The 14,492-nt window shown below is 38.5% G+C and overlaps 2 protein-coding genes across 5 annotated transcripts in view; one reads left to right on the forward strand and one right to left on the reverse strand.

Annotated features, from left to right (window-relative positions):
• Positions 1-14,492, forward strand: part of SEPTIN11 (septin 11) — a 63,355-nt gene that overhangs the window by 36,769 nt on the left and 12,094 nt on the right. For all 4 annotated transcript variants that reach the window (XM_044680504.1, XM_044680505.1, XM_044680503.1 and 1 more), the window contains exons 5-6: positions 4,414-4,510; positions 9,004-9,172. In XM_044680504.1, coding sequence (XP_044536439.1) covers positions 4,414-4,510; positions 9,004-9,172 — 266 coding nt within the window. The remainder of the gene's footprint in view (positions 1-4,413; positions 4,511-9,003; positions 9,173-14,492) is intronic.
• Positions 3,427-3,811, reverse strand: LOC123251276 (reactive oxygen species modulator 1-like). Its single transcript, XM_044680506.1, has one exon. The coding sequence runs from the start codon at positions 3,750-3,752 to the stop codon at positions 3,513-3,515; it is 240 nt and encodes a 79-aa protein (XP_044536441.1). The 5' UTR covers positions 3,753-3,811; the 3' UTR covers positions 3,427-3,512.

Consider the following 14,492-nt stretch of genomic DNA (forward strand, 5'->3'; position numbering starts at 1 on the left):
TAATAGTATTTGTCCCCTCTCTCTCCCATGCCCTCTTTGTGTGTAATGGAATATTCTATTTTCTTATTCACTCAAGTTTCTCTTGGTGTCCCATGCTATTCTCCCCCTCTTTCCCATCCCCCATGCCATCTTAGATTATTTAGTGTTCCACCCTCACCCTGTTAATTATTCTTCTGATTACTATAATAGTGAATATTATAATAGTGAATAGAGTTCACTACAGAGAATTAAACATAACATTTCTCTACAAAGGAATACAGATAATTAGATCTCACTGAGGCCCTTAAAAAGGCAAATTTAAAAATTATAAGTTTTCTTTCTTTCCCCTCTGTATCTTATTTACCTTTTCAGGTTTCTCTCGATTTTTGTGGTTGGATATCAAACTTTCCATTTAGCCCCGGTCTTTGCTGTGCAAATACCTGGAATTCTTCAATTTTGTTGAATGCCCATACTTTCCCTTGGAAATATATAGTCAATTTTGATGGGTAGTTGATCCGTGGTTGCAGGCCCAGCTCTCTTGCCTTTCTGAATATTGTATTCCACGCCTTGAGGTCTTTTAGTGTTGAGGCTGCCAGATCCTGTGTGATCCTGATTGTTGCTCCTTGATATTTGAATTGTTTCTTTCTGGCTTCTTGTAAGATTTTTTCTTTTGCTTGGAAACTCTTGAATTTTGCAATGATATTTCTTGGTGTTTTCCTTTCTTGATCGAATGCCGCAGGTGTTCTATGAATCCTTTCAATGTCTATATTGCCCTCTTGTTGTAGGACTTCAGGGCAATTTTGCTGAATTATTTCTGTTAGTATAGAGTCCAGGTTTTTATTAATTTCTGGTTTTTCTGGAAGACCAATTATTCTCAAATTGTCTCTTCTAGACCGGTTTTCTTGGTCTGTCACTCTCTCATTGAGATATTTCATGTTTCCTTCTATTTTTTCAGTCTTTTGGCTTTGTTTTATTTGTTCTTGTTGTCTTGAGAGATCATTAGTTTCTACTTGCTCAATTCTAGCCTTTAGGGATTGATTTTCGGCTATAATCTTTTGGTTTTCGGCCATAATCTTCTGGTAATCGGCCATAATCTTTTGGTTTTCGGCCATAATCTTCTTGTTTTCGGCCATAATCTTCTGGTATTCCTTTTCAATCTGGTCATTTCTTGTGTTCAATTTGCTTATCAGTTCATTTGGTTTCTGAGCCTCGCTTTCCAGTTGCAAGATTCTACCTTTTAAGCTGTTATTTTCTTGCCAGATCTCTTCCATTTTCCTCAGAATCTCAGATTTGAACTCTTCCATAGCTTGTGAGGAGTTTTCCTTATTTGGGGAGGGTCTGGATGGTTGTTTGTTCTCCTCCTCTGTTTGCTCGGTTGTCTGGATTTTCTCTGTGTAGAAGCTGTCGAGTGTTAAAGACTTCTTTTTTTTGTTATTATTCTTTCTCTTCTGAATTTCCTGTAACTGATTAGCCATCATTAGCCCAGCAGCTTCTCAGGTTTATCCTCGCTCTCAGTGTCTGTCTGAGATCTATTGGCTCCTGAGGTCTGAGTTCTAGTTTTTTCCAAGGTCAAGCCCCCTGGTGGATTCCCTTGCTTGATCCTCTGCAGGAGGTTCCTTTACAAGTCTCAGGGAGCTACTTCCACAGTCGTATACCCGTCTGCACTGGTTCCCCACTTAGGCTTTAGTTCCTGGCTGTGTTTGCCTCCACCCACGCCTCTGCTCAGCGGGCACTCTGCGCCCAGCGTCCACTCTCAGCTCCCGCGCGCTCAGATTTCGCGTGAGTTCTTGACTTAATGGGGTCCTAAGTCTTGCTGCTCTCAGGAACAGGTCCCGGAGCTGCCGATGACTCGATGGGTGCCCCAAACTTGCTCTATTTCTTTTTAGCTGGGTTCGGAGCTATAGGTGAGTGTGGAGGGGGTGGGAGTGGGGCGGTTGCTCAGCTCGCGATTGAGTGAGTGAGAGCCCTTTTTAGCCTGGAAATGTCTCGATTCCACGTACCTTCCACGCTGTGCCCTGTTGTGGGGGTTTTTATGTCCCCTTGAGGAGTTTTGTGTGTTTTGGTCAGGAGAGGTTAAGAGCTGCTTCTTACTCTGCCGCCATCTTAACCCGGAAGTTTGCCTCCAGCTTTTTAAGAAAAAACCATAAAAAAAAGCGTTTCTAGTGTTTTTAATAGGAATGGGTGTTGTATTTTGTCAAAGGCTTTTTCTGTATCTATTGACATAATCATGTGATTTCTGCTAGTTTGTTTATTGATATGGTCAATTAGACTGATAGTTTTCTTAATATTAAGCCAGCTTTGCATTCTTGGTATAAATGTCACCTAGATATAGTGAATATACTTGTGATATATTGCTGTAGTCTCTTTGCTAGTATTTTATTTAAGATTTTTGCATCAATGTTCATTAGAGAAATTGGTCTATAATTTTCTTTCTCTGATTTTGGTCTTCCTAGTTTATTTAATCAGCACCATATTTGTGTCATAAAAAGAATTTGGGAGGACTCCTTTGCTTAATTTTCCAAATATTTTGTATAGCATTGGGATTGATTATTCTCTAAATGTTTGATAGAATTCACTTGTAGATCCATCTGGCCCTGGGAGTTTTTTCTTGGGAGTTTATTGATGGCTTGTTCAATTTCTTTTTCTGATATGAGATTATTTTATTTCCTCTTATGTTAATCTAGGCAATTTATATTTTTGCAAATATTTATCCATTTCACCTGGATTATCAGATTTATTATCATATAATTGGACAGACTAGCTTCTAATGATTGCTTTAGTTTCCTCTTCATTAGAAGTGAAATCACCCTTTTCATTTTTGATACTGTTAATTTGATTATCTTCTTTCATTTTTTTAATCAAATAAAGCAATACTCTATCTTTTTTATTTGTTTTTTTTTCATAGAACCAACTCTAGTCTTATTTATTAGTTCAGTAGTTTTTACTTTCAAATTTGTTAATTTCTTTGATTTTTAGGATTTCCCATTTAATCTTCAATTTGGGGATTTTTAATTTGTTCTTTTTCTAGTGTTTTTTTTTTTTTGGTTTCATGTCCAATTCATTAATCTTTTTCTCTATTTTGTTGATATAAGCACTCAGAGATATAAATTTTCTCCTTAGTACTACGTTGGCTCTGTCTCATAAATTTTGATTTGTTGTCTCTTCATTGTCATTCTCTTCATGAAATCAGTGATCATTTCTATGATTTGTTCTTTGACCCATTTTGAAGAATTAGATTGAAATTTCCAATTGATTTTTTTTAAACCCTTGTACTTTGGTGTATTGTCTCATAGGTGGAAGATTGGTAAGGGTGGGCAATGGGGGTCAAGTGACTTGCCCAGGGTCACACAGCTGGGAAGTGGCTGAGGCCGGGTTTGAACCTAGGACCTCCTGTCTCTAGGCCTGACTCTCACTCCACTGAGCTACCCAGCTGCTCCCTCCAATTGATTTTTTTTTTTTTTGCACGTACTCAAAGGCTTTATTATATTACACAAGGATGTGCGGGGGTGGAGGGAGAGATGGGGGTGCCGCGGTTAGCAGCGAATGCCCATTCCGATGGCCATAAATGTTCCGAAGATACCCCCGCTCTGCATCATGGTTTTGCCAATTCCGCCCATCAGCTCCCGGCCCCGCATCCTGATCCTGAGGCACGAGAAGGTACCGAACAGCGCCCCAGCCGCCATGCCCACGGCACAGCCCATCACGAAGCCCATCTTCACCCGGTCGAAGCAGCTGGGCTGGGACTGTCCATAGGGACCCACGGCCACTGGCATCTCGTTTTCGGCCTCAGTTGCTCCACTTTTCTCCAATTGATTTTTAATTTGCCTTTCTATGAACCCTTACTGATTATAATTTTCATTGCATTATGACCTGAAAAAGTTGCATTTATTATTTGTTTTTCTGCTATTGGTTGCAATCCTTATTGTCTTGAAAAAGGGATACCACAGAAATGTTACTTTGGGTGCTTGTCTCCAGTGTTAGCTCTCTGTATGTTTGCTATACAATATCTACTATTCAGTTATAAAACCTTCTAAAAACCAGATACAATTGTAGTCTACTATAGGGCCTTTTCCCCATCCTTAACTCTTCCAGCTGGCTCTGTAGAGAAGGAGTTGGCTTTCCATCTGATGAGACAGCATGCAGGAATGGAAAGTTTTGCTGAACCCAGAGATCTAAGCTGGAATCTCAGCTTAACTCAGTTGTCACTGCTTAACCTCTTCCAACCATAGTTTCCTCATCTACAAAATGGGGATAATGTAATGTCTACCTCACAATATGCTCTAGGCTATTCTGTTAAGGAAATCAATTTGCTAATCTTTAAAGTTCTCTACAAACCAGAGACCATTTTTGGAGGATAAAAGATCTCTTTTCAGCAAGGCTACCAAAGGAAGCCCTCATCTCTAAAGTTAGTTTTCTTTCTTTTTTTTTTCCCAGGTTCATCTTCCATTTGCTGTTGTTGGAAGTACTGAAGAAGTGAAGATTGGAAATAAGATGGCAAAGGCCAGGCAGTACCCGTGGGGTGTGGTTCAAGGTCTGTTGTGGGCACTTGGGAAGGAGGTGCTGCTTGAGTAGAGGAACACTACTGTGGGATACTTCATAGTAATAAGGCAGGATGCAGTGGTTATTTCTCTCCAACAAATAACATGTTTAGGGCATTCCCAAGTTTCTGTAAGGTTGGAAGAAGTGGCCATCATGTGAATGGAACTCAGCCTCATCCTTGCCAAATCAGAAGGTGGAGAGCAGTAAAATCCTTCCTGACAAAGAATATGTTTTCCTTGAAATGAATGAACTTTACCAACACATATTAAGAAGACAATAGGTAGCTTCTGAATGAGCAATCCCCAGGAGCTCTTGTAAAATATTCTTTGGCTATCCTAATTCTATTTTCTAGATATCCTCAAATTTAATACTAATGAATATTTAAGTACCTTCAGGAAATCTAGCACTCCACTACCAACTCTCTGTCAGGGGTACCAAACAGAGAGGAAAAAAAAGTCCTTGACCAGTGAGCAACTTATAATTGTAACTCAAACAGAAGATTGTAGTAGAGGCAAGGAGTATTCTCTTCATTCCTATCTCTGACTTTTTGAGTATAAACTCCCAAGCTATTACATGAAAAAGAATGGCTAAAACTAAGAATGTGCCCTCCAGAGGAGACAAGACACTCAGTGAGTTAGCCAATCAGATTGCTTTTATTTACTTAAGTCAACATAGGTTTTCAGTTACTTCACTCAGTTTCTTTCATCACTGTGGTGAAATTTATTAGCAGAAACACCAATAAGGGAAACAAGGCCAAAATTAATTATAAGTATCAATAAAAAGTCTCCAAACTAATAATAGATAGGTTTATTGATAGGTGGTCAGTCTCACAATAAAACCAAACTCTGGTCAAGATCAAGATCAAAGACCCAGAGCCTTAGAAGATAGCCCTTTTTTAAGCACAGAAATCTGATGACATAATGTCATAAAAAAGACAGAAACTTTAGTCAAATTTTAAAATAGAATGAATATAAAATTTTTCACATGGGCAGGTCTTACTGATGCAAGTACTGAATAAGCTAGAAAGTAAAAAAATAATCACTCTGGGTGGTAACTTTATAATTATTATTATGGCTGACCTTTCCAAACCTCGGTAATTAGGAGTCAGGGTCTCATTGTTTTTTGCTATCATAATTGTGTGAATGGAATTTATTTTTTTTTTTTTTATCCTGGGACTCCATTCTAGGAGCATAGGGCCACAACCAGTAGGCAATGGGTCGCTCAGGGTCACCCAGCTGGGAAGTGTCTGAGCCCGGATTTGAACCTAGGACCTTTTCGTCTCTAGGCCTGGCTCTCAATCCACTGAGCTAGCCCAGCTGCCCCTACTTTAGGTTGCAGTTTCTTTAGCAGATGTAGTTTTTACAGGGTGGGGTTGCTAGCCCCACGCCCAACCCTCCTCCTTTTTCATCCGGGCTAGGGACCGTCCTTAGCCCAGGAGTGGTGGTAAGGGTGGGCGATAGGGGTCAAGTGACTTTCCCAAGGTCACACAGCTGGAAGTGTCCGAGGCCGGACTTGAACTTAGGACCTCCAGTCTCTAGGCCTGGCTCTCAATCCACTGAGCCACCCAGCTGCCCTGTGAATGGAATTACCCTCCCCATAATGTAACTTTGTTTTGACATCACCAATCAGTGACCTGGAGGTTGTTTACCATTGAGATGTGCAGAATAGACAAATCCTTAGAGAAAGGAAGTTGAAACCATCAAGATGGGAAACTGATCCCACAGGCACTGCTTCCCTGGGTGGTGCCAGGCAAATTAAGGAACTATGATTGGTTCCTGAGATGAGACATGGGAGAGCTAGTGGGTGGAGAAAATTGCTTATAAGGCAAGACCAAGGCTCTGCTCTCCCTCTCTTGGGCTCTTCTGGCAGAAGATTGGAACCTGGAGGAACCCCTGTTGGTGGTGAGCTTCAATCCATCAAATGGCAAATAGTATAGTCAACTCTTTACCTCTTTCCTACATTTCCCTCTCTTTACTATCACTACTTTGATGTAATAAAGCTACTAAAGCTACTAGCAGCCTCATAATTTAATTTTAACTATTACATAATTTAATACTAGGAGTCAGCAGTGAGATGGTTGACATTTGCACCCAAGAGCAGCCCTCCACCTCCCTTCTGACTACCCCAAAGACAGCCCTCCACTTCCTATCTCATGTTTACATGCAGCAGAGTGTGGTGGGTTTGATAGAAACTTTTCGATTAAAGGTTTAAGGTCAAAGTGCCTATCAGCAAGATTAAATACTACCCTAAGCTGTATTTTTCTTAGCTAATGCTTACAATTCACTCAAACTAATGATTGTGTTATAAAAATAACCATAAAAGTTAATACTATTATAATCATAAAAGGGAGTAGGGAGTTTCACACTCACATCACCCAGCCTCTAGAGAAAGAAAAACAAGCACTTATTAAATACAATCTAACTATGTGACTGACACTATGCTAAATGCTGGGGATACAAAGTTAAGAGAATCCCCGCTATAAAGTAGCTTGCAGAGAATGGCAGAGACAACATAGAAACAACTACATATAGGATAAATTGGACATAATCTCAGAAGCAGAGCACTAAGATTAAGAAAAAGTTCTTCCACCACACACTGGAAATTACCTAAATTCTCTGAGATATGTGTTAGAGGGAACTCCCAGCCTAATATAATGTTCAGACTATCTAAAAGAATCTTACCTTCCCAAGATGGTGAAATAATAATGATAGCTCAGAGTCTGAGGTAGCAAGTGCAGGGAACTAGCCTCTTGCAGACAGACCCAGTGACTGAGAGCTATAATGACTAGTACTTTGGGTTCCAGGAAACTCAAAGCTCTTATGTGGTCTCTTCAAATCTTGTGTCCTTATTAACCTGGGCTTTCCTGGTTCTACTTTGTTTCAGTAAATACCCACTATAGAACTGGGAGATTTTAATAGGATAGGTGCATTGTCGCTCATTTTTCAGGGGGAATTCAACCAATTGGCTTTTTGCTGATATATTTAGTAACCAAGGGATTTATGTCAATTCAAAGTGACTATTATGTGTTCAATAAATAACCCATGATCATACATTGACGTCACACTTGGAGAAGACAGCATTTGATCATAAGTATTGGGTTATCAGATCTACATAATGAAGTTGTTTAGTGATTTTAAGTGTATTGCAAATTCAGAATTTCAGTCATTCAATTCACTCATGTCAAATGTGTTCCTCCTCTGGAGAGCTGTTCTTGGATTTAATTGCTTCTCCAAGTCAGCAGTGTGAGATCTGGAACTGTGAGCCAGGATTTACAGCCCAGAGCCGCAGGCAGAGTGGTCTAGGACTAGAGCAGATTATGGATGCAGTCTCCCACCTAGAAGTGCTGGGTGGATGGAGAATGGACAAGGAAGACTCTGAAGGAGTGGATTACAGACTTGACTCCCAGCAAAGGCTAGTTGCCCAGAGTAGACCACTAGAAGAATAACTAAGCAAATAAGCCAAAAACAGATAAAGAGCTATTTTGAGGCAATGGATGCATAAGACTCAAACCTCCAAAATAGCTACAAGCAATGGCTCAAAGAAAAATGCCACCTGCCCAAGAACAATTAGAATCCCTAAAAGAAATGATGCAACAGTTTTTTTTAATGATTTAAAATTATATAAGTGAAACAAGAAAAATAGAATCAGAAAAGAAATTAGTGCTTGGGAAGACTTGACAAGAGAATAAAAAGTTTAGTACAAGAAGAAGAAAACTTGACTCAAGTAACATACTTATTAAAAATTAGCATGACTCCTGGAGACACCAAAAAATAGTAAGTGAAAGTCAAAAGATTAAAAATAGAAGAAAATGTTAAGTTTTTCATGTCAAAAAACTGATCTCAAAACAAGATCATGGAGAGATAATTTAAGAATTAATATACTATCTGAAATCCATAACCAAATAAAGGACCTATATATTATGCTTCAAAAAATCATAAAAGAAAACTGCTTGAATCTCTTACAGAGGACAATATGAAAACAGATAGACCAAAAGAAACTCTAAAATGAAACTCCCAAGAATGTTATAGCTAAAATCCAGAGCTTCTAGGTCAAAAAGAAAATATAGCAAGCAGCCAGAAAAGAGTTCAAGTAGAGACATACCTCCTTTTATTATGCTTCACCTTATTGCACTTTACAGATACCTTATTTTTTATAAGAGTGACAATTCCTCTTTTCATATAGCCTGGCTTGGTCATGAGTGAGTCTTCTCACTCAAAACAATTGTTTCGATAAAGGAAATATGGAATGATTACACAGTTGCAGAACTTCCCCCACAATTGTTTGAATGCCTTACTAGCCTTTGATTCAGACTTTTCTTCTAATCTACATCAAAACAGTTTTTGTGTAGGAGATAATCAAATATGAGTTTGAAACATTGATGTAAGATTTTTCTTCAGCTGGCCTTGATCTAACAATGTTTTTTGGTGGTTTTGAATTTTAAATGAAAACACTGCTAACTCTTCTTTTGTTTTCCTGTCTTACCAGTTGAGAATGAAAACCACTGTGACTTTGTAAAGCTCCGGGAGATGCTGATCCGAGTAAACATGGAGGATTTGAGAGAACAGACTCATACCCGACACTATGAGCTGTACCGACGTTGCAAACTGGAAGAAATGGGATTCAAAGACACGGATCCTGATAGCAAACCCTTCAGGTATCATACTCTTGGAAAACTTTCCCAACTGGTGGTTGGGAAGAACCATTTGGTGTATTTCAAAAAATGTGATATGTTGAAATATTCTTGTATTGAGGATGTGGGAATGGATGGCTTTCTTGGTAAGGAAAAGTCTCCGGATTTCATTTTACAAATTTGTCACCTACAGAGAAAGGTTGGGAAAACATTCTAATAATACTTAGCTAGGAAGCGCATGAGTTCTGTATCAATAAGCTTTGCCATTGTCCCCTTGGATTGGGCTATGGACATGCTGTATTTCCTCATGTAAGCTGTTTCTACATGTAAAAGTTTGATTCTTTCTAGTTCTCTGTATAAAAGGAGTGCTTTGAAATCCACAGCCATTATAATTTTATTGTCTTATTTCTCCCTAATAATTGATTAGATTTTCTTTTAAATATTTAGATGCTATACCATTTGGTACATATATACCCATAGTGCCTTTAATCATAGTATAGTTCCTCTAGCTGTTTTATTTTATTTTTTTTTAAACCCTTAACTTCGGTGTATTGTCTCATAGGTGGAAGAGTGGTAAGGGTGGGCAATGGGGGTCAAGTGACTTGCCCAGGGTCACACAGCTGGGAAGTGGCTGAGGCCGGGTTTGAACCTAGGACCTCCTATCTCTAGGCCTGACTCTCACTCCACTGAGCTACCCAGCTGCCCCCAGTTTATTTTATTTTTAACTGTTGTATGTGTAAGAGAACAATTGCTACATACCATGTTTAGTTCACTTGTGGCTTTATAGATTTTGATCCAGGACTTTATTTGAACTCTGGGTTAATCTTTCTGTTTCAAGTGCATTTCTTATAAACAGCTTATTGTTGGATTCTGCTTTCTGTTCTCTTCTGTTTTATGTTTATCCCCAGAATTCAGTTTCACAGTTCAGAGTACAAAATTGTGTATTTATCCTCACTTCTTACATGTTTTCCTTTCATTGCCCCCTGCTTCTTTCTATACAAAGAAGAGGGTAGTGAAACGTGGAATGCACTGAACACTGTTTATAGTTGCTTTTCCATTCCATTGCTTTTTTCTCTCACCTGGCCCAGTCCCTTTCCAAAGGTTTTTATCCTTCCTTTTTTTTCTTTTCTTTTTTTGAAGTCTTACTTTCCCCAATCGAAGGATATCCCCTCATTTTCCAATTTCTTGCCACCACAAAGAGTGTGGCTAGAAATATTTTTGTGCACATCTTTTTCCTAATTATCTCTTTGAGGTACAAACCCAGCAGTGGTACGGCTGGATCAAAAGGCAGGCAGTCTTTTAACGCCCTTTGTGCATAGTTCCAAATTGCCATCCAGAATGGTTGGATAAATTCACAACTCTACCAGTAGCGTCCCAATTTTGCCAAAATTTTCCTTTACTATCATATTGGCCAATCTGCTAGGTGTGAGGTGGTACCTCAGAGTTGTTTTGATTTGCATTTCTCTAATCAGAAGTCACCTCCCTTCTTAAGAAAAGACCATTAAAACAAACCTAATACTTCTAGGCCCAGATACTTTTCTTCTTTTCTATTAAATTTTAAAAATTTATCCACTGAACAGACTTCTCATTTGCTCTAATTTATTTGTTTGTTTCTATTGACTACTATATTTGAATATCAGAGTTTCAGCTCAGCATTAGACTACTTGTAAATCCTCTTTAATTAAAGGCCTTTTTTTTCCCCCCTTCTGGGGAAAATTGACTCAGTTCCTCAAGGTCTTGACTTTTATCTTTTGCTTTTTGTAATATATTATATTCCAGCCTCTTATCTAAGAAGCTAACAGGTTTTGTATGATCCTGACTGTGTTTTGGTACTTGAATCCTTTCTTTTTGACTGCTTGCATCATTTTTTGACTTGGAAGCTACATTCTTCAGAGGTTTTCATTTTGTGGTTTCTTTCAGCATGTACCTGGTGGCATCTTTCTTTTTTGTTTTATGTGGGAGGCCAATAAGAGAAACAGTCTTAAAAAGATGAAAATCTGAGACTCCTCTTTTGACCCTTTTATGATCCATACCTTGTCTTATTGAAAAACATTATAGCCCAGGGGTCGGCAACATATGGCTCTTCAGCCATATCTGGCTCTTTTGAGGGCCAGATATGGCTCTTTCTGCAGGAGCCATAAAGTCAATTTTTTTTTTCAGGCACTGTTATAGGAGCGCGCACTGTGAGCACTGTATGGCTCTCACGAAATTACATTTTAAAAAATGTGGCGTTTATGGCTCTCACGGCCAAAAAGGTTGCCAACCCCTGCTATAGCCTCTAGGAAAACTTTAAGTTCTTAGTAAACCAGCACTTAATGAGTTAAAAGCCTTTTTTCACTCAGCAGAGTAAAGCTGCAGCTGTGGGTATATCTTTCTAACTGCTCCAGGTATCCCAAGGTCATGGAGTGGCAAACTCAGGCAAAATAACTTTTAGATAAATTGAGGCTCATCTTTAACCTTGGGACTTTTTTCTCATCCAGCATATCGTAAGAAAATTCTTTGTAAAACTGTAACTTTATTGTGTTTTTATATGACATAATTTGTGTTTCTGCACAAACGCAAAGTTTCGGGGGGGTTCTTTTGTGCAAAATGAGCCTTGAAATATACATAATAAACTCCGTGCTCCTAGAGAGAGCCACTGCATGAGCTGATGGAGAGATCTTTCATGTCCATTACTTCCTTATCAACTAAGCTGTCTTTATCAGATTATCTGGAGATGATAGATAAGAGTTTTACTTTCCCAGGGGATCTAATCAGGTTGGAGAATGATCCCAGGATTATTTGTTTTGGGTGGAGTTACAGTTCATTGTATGGTTAGAACAGATTAAATTTACAAAAAGATAGTTTTTCTTTTCTTTAGGATCCTTTATAAAGAGTAGAGGGGCAGTAGAACTTTTAGGAAGTCAAATTCAGAACCTTGGCTTCCTGGGGCTTTGTCAGGGGTCCAAGTAATACATAGCTTCTCTCTTGCTTCCATTCTTCAACCATATCTACTTAAGTCTTTGTAACTTGTCTCCATTAAGGTTCATGATCATAGCTGATATAGATATAGCATTTTAATATTTATCCAACACTTGACATATATTTCTTCTGATTCTCACAATGACCCTATGAAAGAAGCACTTATTTATTTTTGGAATTCAGGGGGAAAAAAAAACAAAACCTTGTGAGGTTCAAATATCAGAAACCATTGGAATGGATCCAAAAATATTGGCCATACTGGAAATACTTTAAAAAACAGGGTAGATTCTATACAGAGCATAGAGAGATTTTATTAACAATTAATAAAATTAAATTTCTATTGAACTACATTCAGAGACTGGAGTTGGGTCCAGAGGCATTTGTAAAATTAAGTTGTTTCTTGTTCAGTCTTTTCTTTAAAGAAAAGGCCACTTCATCTTAACTACTTGTATTCTTTTATTACAGAGTCAATATGGGAAATTAATTCAAGGTTAAAAGAATTCATATGAATTATTTTTAGCCTCCCTGTCTCCCTACCTACTGAAATCTTCATTCTCCCCTCTCTGCATTTGTCTTTTTTCTTTTATAACCAGGAATCTGTTTTACGTATATTTTCTTGGATCTGAGATTTAGAGCTCAGAGAATCCTTCTAGGCCATCCAACCTTTGTTTTACAGTTGAGTAAATTGAGGCACAGAGGCTAAATGCTTTGTCTGGGGTCATGAAGCTGAAAAATGTCTCAGGCAAGATTTGATCTCAGGTCTTCCTGCTGCTTCCATGACTAACTCTAATCACTGTGCAATTTAGCAGCCAAAGTTATTACCTAGAGTGGGGAAAGAGAGCAAGGGATCAGACCATATTTAAAAAAAAAAAAGAACTTAAAAAATCTCTATTGAAATTAGAAACATATATGACTGATGACAAATAGCTGGAAGCCATTTCTTCTTTAACTTAACAAACAAAAAATGGTTTATTTAGTCATACTGTGGAAAAGAATATTCTGCAGTAATACACCACCAATGTTGTGTTGGGAATTTGTTTCTTTAGTTCAGGCCTTAACCCTTTGAATAAATTGGGTCTTAATGACAACTTCCCTCCCTTTTAAGGGGAACAAACACTTAGCCCAGGCCTTTGGGCAAATACTGTTTACAGCACACACACACCCCTTGGTGCCAAGTTGCCAAAGATCTTTAAGAGGATATAGTTCTATCAGAATGGTCTTATGGTCTTAGGCATTCCTAGATTATGTGAAAAGTCTGGCACTAGAGGAATTGCATAGCTCAGGTAAAAGGAAAAAAATACAGGCCTTAAAATAAATAAACAAACAAATTAGCAAACAAATAAAGGAATGCATGAATGAATGAATAAATAAGTAGACAAAGAGATAAATAAATAAGATATATATATGAGTTTTAAAAAGGCAAGTAATGGAATGGCTCCCTGAAGGTTAATGAGAAAGCAGGTGGTAGGGTTTGGAATCCAGTGGGTTGCTCTTGCATAGTCTGGGACTCAGTATCACAAGGAGTCAGAAGGAATGGGAGTTTGCAAAGGCAGATGAGTGGGATATTTATTCTTCATTTGGTTTTGCTTCATGGTTTCTTTTCCCAATATTCTTAGAGAAGGCATGTTCTGAACTCTAGGAGAAGTGTGTCTGCCTGTCAGTCTAGCTTCCATCTTCCTTATCTCATAATCCTTTGACATCATGCTCCTTCCCCATCACCATTCTTTCTTTGCTCAGTCTTATATCTAATGAAGAGAGGGTCCTGGTGAAGGCCCTCCTTCTACATGCACCCTTGATGGAATCCCTTACCAATTTCCTAGCAAGTTGTTCCACCCCCCTCTTTCCCTCTCTGATCTTCAATTTCCATCATTTTGCTCTTTCCTTGAATGTCTGTCCTTTTTCTATATTTCACAGACAACTGCCCTTCTGTTTTTGCAATTAATTGGATCTCAGGACCAAAGATAACAATTAGATCTGTGATTTCCTTGGTATATGGAATACCCAAATAAAAAAGCACCATCTTTTATTGTTGATTTTTTTTTTTCAGTAGTTTCTGTCTCTTTCTGACCCCATTTAGGGTTTTCTTGGAGTGGTTTGCCATTTCCTTCTCCAGCTCATTTTACATATGAGGAACCTGAGGCAAACAGGATTCAATGACTTGCTCCAGGTCATTTAGCTAGTTGGTGTCTCTGGTCAGATTTGAACTCAGGAAGAGATAAGGCTTTTGTGATTACAGGACCAGCATTCTATCTACTGTGCCACCTATCTGCCTAAGCTGTCTCTACTAGTGCTTGTTCTTTTTCTTAAAACCCTTACCTTCCATCTTAGAATCAATACTACATTGGTTCTAATGCAGAAGAACAGTAAGGACTAAGCCCATGGT

The sequence above is a fragment of the Gracilinanus agilis genome, chromosome 6 (genome assembly GCF_016433145.1).
Source record: "Gracilinanus agilis isolate LMUSP501 chromosome 6, AgileGrace, whole genome shotgun sequence".
In the NCBI taxonomy this organism is placed as follows: Eukaryota; Metazoa; Chordata; class Mammalia; order Didelphimorphia; family Didelphidae; genus Gracilinanus; species Gracilinanus agilis.